A 15,218-nucleotide genomic window follows, 5' to 3' on the forward strand; every position below is an offset into this window, starting at 1 on the left:
GAAATGTATGCCATAACATAGAAGGACATCTTGCAACCAATTAGTACGAAATGCACAATTATTTTACCCACACCGGGGTCAATTCAGAGTCAAAGTGAAAAATTGGATCCCCAGCCACGGCGTCCTCCCATCCACGTCACCCCGGGTAGATACCCGTTTACCCCTCCCCATAGGAACAACTCTGCACAAACACATACACAAGCAAGTAAATGAAAATGTTTTTATTATTTCTGACAGCTGCAGTAGATCTGTTGGAAGCAACAGCTGGAATGGTAGCAGCAATACCTGCTAGTCAGCGAAATCTATTTAAGAGCATGGAACCGGCGATTTTTAATTAAACCTCTTTAAACTAATTAAACCTCTTTAACTAAACCCTTTAATTTTTAATTAAAATGATCTTTTGATTGTCATTTGACCTCTATCTCCTCCCCAACCTAAATCTTGTCTGATCATTAAAGACATAAGTTTTCACAGACACCCCCACCCCACTCTTTGTCTCTACAGCACAATTCAACCCGATCGACCCAGATAAAACACACCTACGCAAGCAATGAAATTGAAATGTTTTCGCTTTTCCCAACAGCTGTTATCCATTGCCACTGTCCGTGCGAAGAACACCAAATAGATCTTACAGAATACACCTAGACGAATTAATTAAACAGCGAAAAAATTAAAAACGGCTTCTCGTTTGGTTGCTTATTTTGCAATACAAAACAAATTACAGTTTACTGAGAACACAGAAGATAACTGACAACAGACAATCCAGGCATTCCTCCCTCCTCCTCCTCCTCTCTCTCTTTCTGTCTATATAGCACAATTCCCGCCAGACTGATCCCAATAAATACAAACATACACGAGGCAGCAAATTGAAATGTTTTCATTTTTCCCAACAGCTGTTATCGATTGCCGCTGCCCGTGCAGACAAACGACTTAAAGTACATAAACGGATGCCTTTTAATTAAACCTACAATAAAACAGGACCAACAAATTAAAATGACTCCTTCTGTGTCTGCTTATTTACCACTACAAAAAAGAAATTACAGTATACTGACAACATAGCTTATATCTAGAATAAATGTATGGATACGACTGAATCTAAATGACCCCTGTTCTATCTTTAATTTCGATGCAGATAAATCAGTAAGTTTACAATTTTATCGGTAGTGACTGGCCTAAATAAAATTCAAATACGATTACACTAATAAATAAATAGAATTGTGTCCTTTAGCACAGAGGAGGGAAATAAATTAACAGCTAACACTAAAAGATGATCGAAAAAGAACGAAGAAAGGACTACACAAGATTTTTATTTATTTATCTGTATTCACTTTATTTGTATATAGTCAGAACTATATTTATATTGCAAATATTTATACACAAACATTTATTTGTATATAGTCTACGACCAAATGAATGATCTAGTAAGTTTACACTTTTTTAGGATTGGCGAGAAACTGCATTTCCTGATGCAAATCTTCTGTTTCAAATAACCATATATCATGTTACCTGGGTATTTTTTTAAATACCCAGATATTTTAAATACAGATATTTTTGTTACCTGGGTAGACTGGTTGACTGAAGTATATGATGCTGGAGCAGTAAAGCATTAATATGTATTGCCGGTCAGTGCCCCCGGGGTCCCTCAATGACTAAGTGGCCAGTACTCCCAATGCATCTGGTCTGTCGTGCATCTGGTATTGCGTAATCATTCCTGTTATCGATGAAACAATACCATGGATACAAGCACACAGTACCCCGAAGGCCTACACAAATACAAGCGCAAAGTGCTCCCACATTCCTACGACATAAATGTTGTTATTTCAAATTCAAGTGATAAGAATAATTGAAGGAAACGCTCGCAGTTGTTATTTCTCGGTGAAAAGGCACCTTGGATACAGTCGCAGCCCTAACCCAATGTACTACAGGAGTTCTTAACACATTCTATTGGCATCGTTCCAAGAGTATTGCATCCCCGTTTCCGAGAATTTCATTAATAATGCGCTAAATGTTAAGGTATTGCGTAATCATTCGTGTTGTCTATGCAACAATGCAAGGAACATAAGCGGGCTCATATCCCGTGTTCCTAGAATTCCTTGGTATATTTCCAAGAATTTCAAGAATGATACATTATCTGGTATTGCGTAAGCATTTATGTCGTCGGTGAAACAATACAACACGTCCTGTGACAGCCCTCACATCTGGTCTTCGAGAATATGCATACCATGGCGATGAGGTGCTTGCTGGACAGACATATTCTTTCAAAGGCAAATGAAAGTTTGAATGAGTAAACTCATTCAAACCTAGCTGTCAGTAACTAAACACTCGGAATTCACCAGTTAGCTGAGTTTATTCTTGTCAAAAGTGCATTTATTATTTTTTTGGTACTTAGCCAGCAACTAAAACACGCTTACTAAGCCCAAATGAACCTAACTCAAAATCAGTTAACAAAATGTAACCTAAGTAAAAAAATCAGATGTGGTTATATCTATAACTTCGGCATTTTTTGGACATTTTTGGACTTGAAGTTTTCATTCAGCGTTATCCGTCACGCCAAGTGAACCTAAAAAAAACTAACTTGAAAGCAGTTAACTCATTCTGACCTAGCTTTCGATAGCTAAAGCACTCAGAAATTACCAGTTAGCTGAGTTTATTCTAATCAAAATAACATTTATTAATATTTTGGTACTAAGCCCAAACGAACCCAACCCAAATCGGTTAAAAAAATGTAACCTAATTAAAAAAAACAGTTGCGATTCCATCTAACTTCAGAATTTTTCGGGACATTGTGCGTTTCTGTGTCTGATTCTGTGAGTTTGTAAGTGTTTTTTGTCTCTCTCGCTCTCTATGTTGGTGTGTCTGAGAGGGTGTTTGCCTGTCTCTGTGTCAATCTTGTGTTTAACTATGTTCGTTTACATAAGTTTTCTCTCTCTGTTGCTCTCGGTGCCTGTGCCCGAGGGGCTGTTTCAAAGTCTCTTTTTCAGTCCCTGTGCGTCTAGGCAGGTATTTACTTTTCTCTGTGTCTAATTCTGTGTGTTTGTATATGTTTTTTCTCTTTCTTTCCCTCTCCCTCTCTCTCTCTGTGCCTGTGTGTCTGAGCGGGTGTTTATTTGTCTTTTTGTTTGTCTTTGTGCGTTTGTATAGGTTTTTGTATCACTCACTCTCTCTCTGCGCCTGTGTGTCTGAGCGGCTGTTTGCTTGTCACTCTCTCTCTCTCAGTGCCTATGTGTATGATCAGGTGTTAGCTTGTCTGTGTGTCTGACTCTATGTTTTGTCATTTCTAAGTCTTTTTTAAGAAGACCTAGAATTAAAAAAATGTTTAAATATTCATTTATGTTAAAGTTTCTGAATTTCAAATTCAAATTTCTAAGTTCAAAAAAAATAATTTATAAGAAAATTCTATCCCAAAAAAGAGAATTCTAACTTAGAAAAAAATTATAAGTCCCAAAAAATTTCAAGTCCGAAAAATTTTAAGCCTCAAAATAATTCTAAGTTTAAAAAAATCAATAATTGATAATCAATAACCAATAATAAATAATCGATAATCAATATCGATAATCAGTAATCATTATTGATAATCAATATCTGTAATCAATAATTAACATCGATAATCAACAATTAATAGCCAATAATTAATTTCGATAATCAATAGTGAAAATCAATTATCAATAATCGACAATCAATCGAAGTTACAAAAACTGGAGGGCATTTGGGCTCTGGAGGGGGACACGAGGCCCTAGATTGGAATGTAGGAGCCCAAACTCATGCGCAAGCTCCAGTAACGAAAAACCAATGTGCTCAGGACCACTACAATACAAACAAGAGCTAAAAGCTCATATGGGGCTTGTGACTAGGTCGGCAGAGCCAAGAGCTTATATGACATTAGCTCTAGAAAAATTCTAAGAATCAAGAGATTAATTTAAAAGCAAAATCAGAGGCTTAATGTCAGTCGGGGTTTAAAATAAGAGCTCTGAGACACGAAGTCCTTCTAATATCAAAACTAATTAAGATCCGATCACCCACTCGCCAGGTAATAATACCTAATTTTTCCTCTCCCTTTAGCCCCCAGATGGTCGAATCGAATAAAGACATTATCAAGTCACTTTGTGCTGGTTCCTGACACGCCAACCAATTTGCATCGTCCTAACACATCCAGAATCACCGAACTCGCTAAAGCACTGGACCCCCTAACTCCCCCAAAGAGAGCAGATCCAGTCCGGTTACGTAAATCACGTTTCTACGACATTTGCTTATTCTACCCACCAAGTTTCATCCTGATCACTCCACTAAGCGTTTTCCAAGATTTCGGTTTTCCCCTCCAGCTCCCCCCAATGTCACCAGATCTGGTCGGGATCTAAAATAAGAGCTCTGAGACATGAGTTCCTTCTAAATATCAAATTTCATTAAGATCTGGTAACCGGGTTCTTAAGTTAAAAATTCCTCAATTTTCTAATTTTTATGAATTAACACCCTCTCCCCCAGGATTGTCGAATCGGGAAAACGACTATTTCTAATTTAATTTGGTCTCGTCCCTAATATGCCTGCCAAATTGCACCGTCCTAGCTTATCTAGAAGTGCCTAAACTAGCAAAACCGGGACAGACAGACCGAATGTCACTTGGTAAATACCAAGTGCCACAAAAATGATCCCTGGCCGGATGTAGTCCTTATAATTTTTAGAGATCGAGACAAGTTTCATTAACCATCAAAAGAATATGTCTGTCCAGCAACCATCACAAATGACCGTGGTATGCATATTCTCAGAATGATGCCAAAAAAGGTACCCACCAACAAATCTTTAAAAGCATTTATCATACATCCAACTGCATTTGAAAAATCGATTTCGCAATTAACTTGTTACGATGTAGTGACGCTTAACATCAGAAACAATACATTGATTGACTAGAATGTATTTATAAGAACACAATATCATCAATGACTTGTTGGCTGAGTGGAGGAACGTGTCGTTCTTTTTCCATAGGAAATAACAGGTCTCACGTTCAATTCCTATAGAAGTCATAAATTTCATAAAATCAATAGAAAACTACTTAGAAGCTAAAAACGTTGTTAGCTCAGTTGTTATCTCAAAACCAGATGTGAGGGCTGTCACAGGACATTTTGTATTGTTTCACCGACAACATGAATGATCACACAATACCGGATAACGCATCACATACCCAAAATTTCCCGGAAACCGAGATATGGACCCGCTTGTATTCCTTGCATTGTTTCATCGACAACATAAATGATCAGGTAATACCAGATAACGTATCATTAATTAAATTCTCAGAAATTGGGATGCATATTCTTGGATCGATTCCAAAAAAAGGACTCAAATAACACATCGGGGTTGGGCTATGGCTGTATCCAAAGGGGCTTTTCACCGAGAAATAACAGCTGGGAAGCGTTTCCTGGAATTTTTCTTATCACCAGAGGTTGAGATAACACCATGTGGGTCGTAGGAATGATGGGAGTACTCTGCGCTTGTATCTGTGTAGGCATTCGGGGGTACTGTGCGCTTCCATTCATGGCACTGTTTCATGGGCAATATGAATAATTACGCAATACCAGATGCTCGACAGACCAGATGCGATGGGAGCACTGGCCACTTAAAGTCATTGAGGGACACCGAGGTACTGACTGATAATACATATTAAGGCCATACTACTTGCTGGTAATAACGATGTTTTGTCTATCCATTTTAAAGTTGCCAACTTTAAAATTTCTGTTGCGCATGTCAGGACACAAATGTGTCTGCTTATTCGCCAGGTACGCATCGCAATTAATAGATTTTAGCTATTCTGATTCTATCTCCCACTAAACTGCTGATATAACGAGTAAGACCACATTTTATACACATTTTTATACACAAACATTTATTTGTATATAGTCTACGACCAAATGAATGATCTAGTAAGTTTACACTTTTTTAGGATTGGCGAGAAACTGCATTTCCTGATGCAAATCTTCTGTTTCAAATAACCAGATATCATGTATTGATATTTTTGTTACCTGGGTAGACTGGTTGACTGAAGTATATGATGCTGGAGCAGTAAAGCATTAATATGTATTGCCGGTCAGTGCCCCCGGGGTCCCTCAATGATTTTAAGTGGCCAGTACTCCCCATGCATCTGGTCTGTCGTGCATCTGGTATTGCGTAATCATTCCTGTTATCGATGAAACAATACAATTGATACAAGCACACAGTACCCCGAAGGGGTACTGTGTGCTACAGAGAGCAGATCCAGCCCGGTTACGTAAATCACGTTTCTACGACATTTGCTTATTCTACCCACCAAGTTTCATCCTGATCACTCCACTAAACACTTTCCAAGATTTCGGTTTTCCCCTCCAGCTCCCCCCAATATCACCAGATCTGGTCGGGATCTAAAATAAGAGCTCTGAGACATGAGTTCCTTCTAAATATAAAATTTCATTAAGATCTGGTAACCGGGTTCTTAAGTTAAAAAATCCTCAATTTTCTAATTTTTATGAATTAACACCCTCTCCCCCAGCTCCCAAAAAGAGAGCGGATTCAGTCCGATTATGTCAGTCACGTATCTAGGACTTGTGCTTATGCTTCCCACCAAGTTTCATCCCGATCTCTCCACTCTAAGTGTTTTCCAAGATTTCCCTTTTGCCCCTCCAACTCCCCCAATATCACCAGATACGTTAGGATTTAAAATAAGAGCTCTGAGACACGAGGTCCTTCTAAGTATCAAATTTCATTAAGATCCGATCACCCATTCGTAAGTTAGAAATACCTCATTTTTTCAATTTTTCCTCTCCCTCAAGGCCTCCCAGATGGTCGAATCGGGGAAACGACTGTTATCAAGTCAATTTGTGCAGGTCCTGACATGCCTACCAATTTTCATCGTCCTAGCACGTCCAGAAGCACCGAACTCACCAAAGCACTGGAAATTCCCCCCTCCCAAAGACAGTGGATCCGTTCCAATGATTTCAATCATGTATATAGAACTTGTGCTTATTCTTCCCATCAAGTTTCATCCTGATCTCTCCACTCTAAGCGTTTACCAAGATTGTATTTCCCCCCTCTAACCCCCTATGTACCCGGATGCGATTCGAGTCAAAAATGAGGCATCTGAGACATACGATCTTTCCATATATCAAGTTTCACGAAAGGTAATATCAAGTTCCCCAAATGTAAGAAAAAGCGTTTTCCAAGATTTCCGCCCCCCAACTCCCCCCAATGACACTGGATCCGGTCGGGATTTAAAATAAGTATTCTGAGTTACGAGGTCCTTCTAAATATGAAATTTAATTAAGATCCGATCACTCCTTCATAAATTAAAATACTTAATTTTTTTACTAATTTTTCAGAATTAACTAACTCCCCCACAGAGAGCGTATCCGTTCCGGTTATGTCAATCACGTATCTCGGACTTGTGCTTATTTTTCCCACCAAGTTTCACCCCGATCCCTCCACTCTAAGCATTTTCCAAGATTTTAGGTTTCCCCTCCAACTCCCCCCAATGTCACCAGATCTGGCCGGCATTTAAAATAAAAGCTCTGAGACACGATATCCTTCTGAATATCAAATTTCATTAAGATCTGATCACCCGTTCGTAGGTTAAAAATACCTCATTTTTTAATTTTTTTCCGAATTAACCGCCTCCATTCCCCCCAGCATTATCGAATCGGGAAAACGACTATTTCTAATTTAATCTGGTCTCGTCCCTGATATGCCTGCCAAATTTCATCGTCCTAGCTTATCTAGAAGTGCCTAAACTAGCAAAACCGGGACAGACAGACCGACAGAATTTGCGATTGCTATATGTCACTTGGTAAATACCAAGTGCCATAAAAATGATCCCTGGTCGGATGTAGTCCTTATAATTTTTAGAGATCGAGACAAGTTTCATTAACCATCAAAAGAATATGTCTGTCCAGCAACCATCACAAATGACCATGGTATGCATATTCTCAGAATGATGCCGAAAAAGGTACCCAGAAACAAATCTTTAAAAGCATTTATCATACATCCAACTGAATTTGAGAAATCGATTTCGCAATTAACTTGTTACGATGTAGTGACGCTTAACATCAGAAACAATACATTGATTGACTAGAATGTATTTATAAGAACACAATATCATCAATGACTTGTTGGCTGAGTGGAGGAACGTGTCGTTCTTTTACCATAGGAAATAACAGGTCTCACGTTCAATTCCTATAAAAGTCATAAATTTCATAAAATCAATAAAAAACTACTTAGAAGCTAAAAACGTTGTTAGCTCTGTTGTTATCTCAAAACCAGATGTGAGGGCTGTCACAGGACATTTTGTATTGTTTCACCGACAACAAGAATGATCACACAATACCGGATAACGTATCACTCCTGAAATTCTTGGAACATACCCAAAATTTCCCGGAAACCGAGATATGGACCCGCTTGTATTCCTTGCATTGTTTCATCGACAACATAAATGATCAAGTAATACCAGATAATGTATCATTCATTAAATTCTCAGAAAATGGGAAGCATATTCTTGGAACGATGCCAAAAAAAGGACTCAAATAATACATCGGGGTTGGGCTATGGCTGTATCCAAAGGGGCTTTTCACTGAGAAATAACAGCTGGGAAGCGTTTCCTGGAATTTTTCTTATCACCAGAGGTTGAGATAACACCATGTGGGTCGTAGGAATGATGGGAGTACTCTGCGCTTGTATCTGTGTAGGCATTCGGGGGTGCTGTGCGCTTCCATTCATGGTATTGTTTCATGGGCAATATGAATAATTACGCAATACCAGACGCTCGACAGACCAGATGCAATGGGAGTACTGGCCACTTACAGTCATTGAGGGACACCGAGGTACTGACTGATAATACGTATTAAGGCCATACTACTTGCTGGTAATAACGATGTTTTGTCTATCCATATTAAAGTTGCCAACTTTAAAATTTCTGTTGCGCATGTCAGGACACAAATGTGTCTGCTTATTCGCCAGGTACGCATCGCGATTAATAGATTTGAGCTATTCTGATTCTATCTCCCACTAAACTGCTGATATAACGAGTAAGACCACATTACCTTTTCATTATACAAATGACAAAAGGTAACATAACGAGAAATTGATTTTTTTAACAGTAGAATTTAGACAGAACTAAACGAATATTTCGGCTCTATGCCACGGAGCTGTCTTCAGAAAAATAAATAAATAAATATAAAACTAAACTTACAATAAAACACGTGAAAATTAAAACTAGAACCAACAATAAAACAGACCCAACATCACGACTTATAACAAGTTCAGCTAGGTCTCATTAAGGTTAACAAACTCCTATCATTACCAAATTGATAACCTTTCGCATAAAATAGACCGTCGAAGTCTTTATGCAGCCGAATTTACTTACTTACGAATAAATTTGCTTCCTTTATATTAGATATTAAAATCAAGTCAATTTTTTTTTGTAAAATATGACAGGTTTTAGATTGATCTGAAAAACTTGCAATCTCTGCACAACTTGCACAAGCTTTTTTTAAGGTTACAAAAAAGAGCCAAACAACTCCTAAAATGACGACTGATCTCAATGAGAACTACACCATCAAATCAGCATATTACAGAACTCTAATATACAGGTTTCCGGCCCATATCTACAATAAAGTGAAATATGGCGCTTTTCCCGAGAAGAAGGATCAATGATGCATGTTAAATTATTTTGCTTGTTTTCCCCCATGGGTGATTGTATCCAATGGATGTTCCTATAAGATCGGGAGAAGACTCATTCGGACGGGAATTAAAATTTCTAGTGCTCGTTTAGAAAAGAAGAAGTGTCACATAAATTGGCGTTTTCTGCCACTTATAGTCGAAAACAATAATTTTGCCCTAAGAGAAGAGAAGACTATCAATTGAAAATTCATATGGTCAATTAATTCAAAATTATCGAAAAATTACGTGAGTTTTTCACTTTCAGAGGCAGTAATACCATGCGGGATCATATTCGTTTCTAAGGATGCACATAGCCCTTACAGGTATACAGTTAGTGTGGACATTTATTCGGTCAATATCTGAAATCAGGGTTATACGATCAGGCCATCTATTTTATTCTTTTTTTCCTTAGGGTTCCGTAATCGGCACACAGTTGTTTGAACTTAAGATGCCTTTGGGTCCTGAAATTCCCAAATTCCAAACTACTACCCTGGTTTTACGTCGCAAAGAACAGCGGCAAGGGTGCCAGAAACCTGAGTTTATGAAGACTCCCTGAGTTTAGGAAGTCGTATACCTAATAATTAACAAAAACTAATTTCTACATATACAAGACACTGTCACAGACACCTCAAATAAACTTTAAAATAGGAGTTGTAACTTATTGCTCCATATGCAAGAATAAAACCGATCTAATAAATTAAATTCCTTAAATCCTAAATTACTATGATAGGGATTCGCTATTCACAAATATCAGAATTGGTTAAACTCAATCGTGTCTTTTAGAATAATAGAAAAAACCCTAATTTTTTTTTAGAGAAGTAAGACCTTTCAGGTCTTTACAAATTTTATAGGCAATAAAAAGTTCTGGCGATTTTCCACGAGCTTTTACTGAAAACGCGGCTCTTCATCGAGCATTCTTAGAGAAAAATTTAAAATTCAACGACCAAGAATTCATAGTATAAGACCACCTATTAGGCTAAAACCGGAAAGAGGGAATCAGCAGCGGATTCAGAGGGGGGGGGGGGCGTCTTTCCCCTCGCTTGAGCTTGCTTGAATCACTTTTTCAATTCGCTTCTCTCTTTATCTTCTATTTTCTATCTTATAAACATGTCGATCAGAAAAAAAGAAAAAATAATAAAAAGAAGAAAAAGAAATACCTAATCGCCTTGGCAACCATCCTTTTACTGTTCTGGCCCTCTCTACATCCACCAGTACTCTTCTTCCATCGATTTTCTTTCCGTCAGCATGTTTATAGGCGGCTAAATCATAAAAAAAAACAAATGAAATAAATAGTCCTGAATAAGAAAGATAAAAAAAAACAAATGTCTTCCATCAATTTGCATTTCTATTACAGAAATTATGGAGACTATTTTCGGTGGAGTTACTTATACTACATATTTTATTATGGAATGAAGGACTCTAGACGGGGCATGAAATTAGAATTCTAGGGAAATGAACTACGCACAAGAAACTGCTATGAATAAAGATTTAATCATCAAAATGAAATAGCAACAAAAAGCTGATGTTTTTAAGAGTTATGACGAAAAATCAAACAAAGCTCCGTCGCCAAACACATCCCCCACAAAAACAAGTTTATAACAATTTTACTTTTAAGTTATTATATGTAGAATATTCGCACCCTGAAAAATGTAAATAAAAAAGAAGACGTCTTAAAGATTTTGAAGCCGTTGTATACTAATACTACAGGTTTCATAACTATATTTAACTAAAGACTTCTTTTAGGGAATGCGATATGATTTAGGAGTACCAATCAGTCAGTGATTGACAATAGGTCAGATGTGGTTAAATATGGATTAGCTCCAGTAGCAGAAGTAAATAAAAATGTAATATGACCAACATAGCTAAGCTGCTATCCAGGAGGGAGGCCAAGATTTTTCTTTCTCTTTTTACACCACCATTTTAAAATAAACTTGTCAATTTGGTCAATTTTTGGCACCCTTTCCACATTGCCCCCCGCCCCCTAGATTGTAATCTAGATCCACCTTTGCTGGTATGACTCACTTATCAGAATTTTCACACTTATTCCGTTAAAAAGTGAAACATGGTGTATTTTCGTTTCATCTGCACAATAGTATTGTACATTAAAAAAAAGAAAAAAGAAGTATTAAAACGAGTCGATTTGCAGTGGGTCATATCGCTTTGTACCTCGGAAAATTAGAAATGTAACCACAATACTGTCCCGTTAATTAGCAAACAACAAGTTATGAACCTTCAAAATTTAATTGGTAGGGGGGCTCTAAACCCTGCCACTAGAAATTTACCCACGTTATCCGCAAGTAAAAACCAAAAATAAGATATCACAAACAAAACTTTCAATAGTTCCAATATAATCAAACGTTAGATCTAAAAAAAGGAAAAACACAGTTAAAAGTTCCTTAGGAACATCGTTTCCAAGCTAGAAATAAGAACCGCATCAAAAGGTAGCCAATGGGGATCATTACTCCATAGGGCAAATGTGGGATTTTCCAGTGAATAACCAGAAAACACTGCGGAAAAATTTCCAGCGACTTGAAAAATCAATTTAACTGCTCTGTGAACAAAAAGGAAGAAATGCAATAAGTTTTGCTTTACGTCTTAGAAACTCAAAGGCTACAATTTGCACATTTTGAGAACTAAGAAGGGAAGCAAATAAGAAGTAATAATCAATTTTTGGGCGTGAGATTACTACATTATTTTTTAAATACTACACAACAAATGAATGGAACCAAAATCATTACCCAAGTCAAACGAACCTCCATAAACGGCAACGCCAATCAAAGTCATTTACAGGAAATTTAGTCACATGAAACCATCTAACTTGACCTAACCAATATTTCAAGCATTACTAATAAAAGCATTTTTAATCTTCAGATTTTTAGCCGAGGTTGTCACATACTGTACGGTCGAATTTTCCGTTTGTTTAGCTCTTAGGTAGTAAGTAGTACTAGAGACCTGTATGTCTTCTGATGCAAAGTTCTACTAAAGCTGAATAGAAAAAAAGATCCCATTCCTATTTCGGACCAAAAGTCGCATCCACTGACGTGACAACCTGAATTTGACAACTAAGAAGCTAACGTGACAACTAAGACAGTCAGGTCCTTTCACAGGAGTGTCAGCTTAAATCATGACCCAAAATTGGTTATTAGATACACTATGAAAAAATTATGGTCATAAATACTTAATAAGACCAGGTCTTAAGTACTAAATGAAGTACAAGTACTTCGCGTCTAGATTTAGAGATTATGATCTCTCCAGAAATTTCCGTTTTTAAAGCTACTATAGGCGTCAAAATTTGAGCAAGCCTGATTCATCTTGATCGCTGAAAGATAGTAGCAAGACTAAAGCTCGTGGGAGGAAGAAAGAATCTTAAATTTAACGAGTTATAAAACGGCAACCACACTAAATACGTAAGCTTCTATACTAAGTGGTAAGTTGCGTTACATTAAATATAACCGCTCACATTTAGATTTTCACTTGAAGTCCTTTCACACTGACCAACATAAATCATTACAAGAAAACTAATCAAAAATTTGGAATGCAGATAGAGCTTAAAGCTCTGATGACAAATGAAAGATTATCTAAAAAAAAAGTTTGCTAACTTATGCTGACTCTGTTGACTAACTTTTGACTATTCAATAATTTAGCATAAGCTTACATAACGTAATATTCTATGTAAAGCAAGAGTTTTCTTGGTGTAGCCTACGCTATGGAAAAAAATTACTCAGTAACATTACATAAAGTAACTGTAAAATCTTCAGATATGCTAGCATGAAAGTTTCTACATGTAGATATGTTCAGATATGTAGCATGAAAGCACCATCATACTTAAACTAGTATATAGCCTTTATCTATAGTATATAGTATATATTATTATATTATAGTATATAGTATATTATATTATTATTAGTATATTATTATATTATTAGTATATAGTATATAGCTTTTAGTATATTAGCCTTTATACGGTATAGCCTTTATCTTATATTTAATAGGCTCGATATAGCCTTTAATGTATATTTTCGTATTATATAAAAGATGCTTGTCATTTTTTTCATACTAATAGTTTCTTTATATAGTTTATCTTAATATAGAAAGTGGAAAGCAAGTATATATATATATATATATATATATATATATATATATATATATATATATATATATATATATATATATATATATATATATATATATATATATTTACATATATATATATATATATAGAAATTTTATGTAGAAAGCAGTATACCTTTCATATACTATAAAACATTCATAACATTATATCTACACATATTAATAATGTCTAAAAGTGGAATATACCCCTTTTATGAATAAATAAGCCATACAACCCTTCAACATAATGGAAACATAGCCGAATAAGACGTAACCAGACAAGACGTTTGTTGCAGTCATACATGTGACTGCAACAAACAAACGTTCTCACTAAAATGCTCATGACTTAAAATCCTGAATTCCGCTTTAAGGAGGAATTTCCATCCTCAATATCTAATAGAGAACCCAAACTTGTTTCAAGAAATACTTGAAATTACTAACATGTTTCAAGAAATACTTGAAATTACTAACATGTGTCAGTTAAATAGGTACGATTGAAGACTTCATGAAAATAAAGACTACCAAAAGCAAGGCTTATTGACATTCGTTTCTTTTGCTAAGCAAGGGATTATGCTGATGCTGAATTGGAATTAGAAAGAAGCCAGATCAATCAAGCTGTGGCGGTATCACTAGACCGACTGTCACTAGATGGCCTTTGCGACGTAGAGTCGATCATTATAATGGCTAACGTCAAGCCAACGGCCAATAGATGATACTTGCGATGCTAAGTCAACACAGGATTAACTTCATGTCTTCTCTGTTCTTTTTCAAAAGGAAACAGGAGTATAGCAGAATTGAATTTGGTTTATAAAGAGCAAAAGAAGCTAGATAACGTAAGCTGCAGCCATATTACCAAACCGACGGTCACTAGAATGTCGTTTGCGAATCTGAGTCAATAGGAGTTACGTCTCAAATCCTCCATTTTTCTGGAAACTAAGGACAGGAGCATAGCAACACTACACTGGGGTTAAAAAGGCTCAAAGAAGCAACATTAATGAAGATACGGCGTCAACCTTTAACAAATAGTCGGGGAGTTTTAATTCTTCCATATTCCCTATAGGTTTTTAGATAGACCGACATGATAATCCGTCTTATAGTTCTATCCTGACCAAGGTCACATCCAAGATTTTTGTTTTGAGGGGGGGGGGCGGATACAATAAAACTTTAAGCGCTGCTGGCTCATTTGAAGACAGTGCTGACATTTGACAACTCACCTATATGCTATCGCTTTATTTCGCTTGCAAACAATTAAACTGAAGTTTCACACGATAATTCAGACAGGCTAAACTATGAATAGGTTGCTTCTCTTCCTCTGTAAACAATTTATTAGACCACACTGCCTTTCTATTTACGAATAAATCGAAATAAAAATATAGAAAACGGGAATAACATTTCAAACAAGACAGTGGAAAAAAAAACTTTTTTCACTATTAATAATT

At 36.5% G+C, this 15,218-nt stretch overlaps 1 protein-coding gene across 1 annotated transcript in view; it reads right to left on the reverse strand.

Annotated features, from left to right (window-relative positions):
• The window catches only part of LOC136038930 (U1 small nuclear ribonucleoprotein 70 kDa-like), a 73,287-nt gene that overhangs the window by 7,195 nt on the left and 50,874 nt on the right, over nt 1–15,218 (reverse strand). Inside the window, exon 6 of the mRNA XM_065722437.1 lies at nt 10,827–10,928. Within this exon, the coding sequence (XP_065578509.1) occupies nt 10,827–10,928 (102 nt within the window). The remainder of the gene's footprint in view (nt 1–10,826; nt 10,929–15,218) is intronic.

The sequence above is a fragment of the Artemia franciscana genome, chromosome 18, assembly GCF_032884065.1.
Source record: "Artemia franciscana chromosome 18, ASM3288406v1, whole genome shotgun sequence".
NCBI classification, from domain to species: domain Eukaryota; kingdom Metazoa; phylum Arthropoda; class Branchiopoda; order Anostraca; family Artemiidae; genus Artemia; species Artemia franciscana.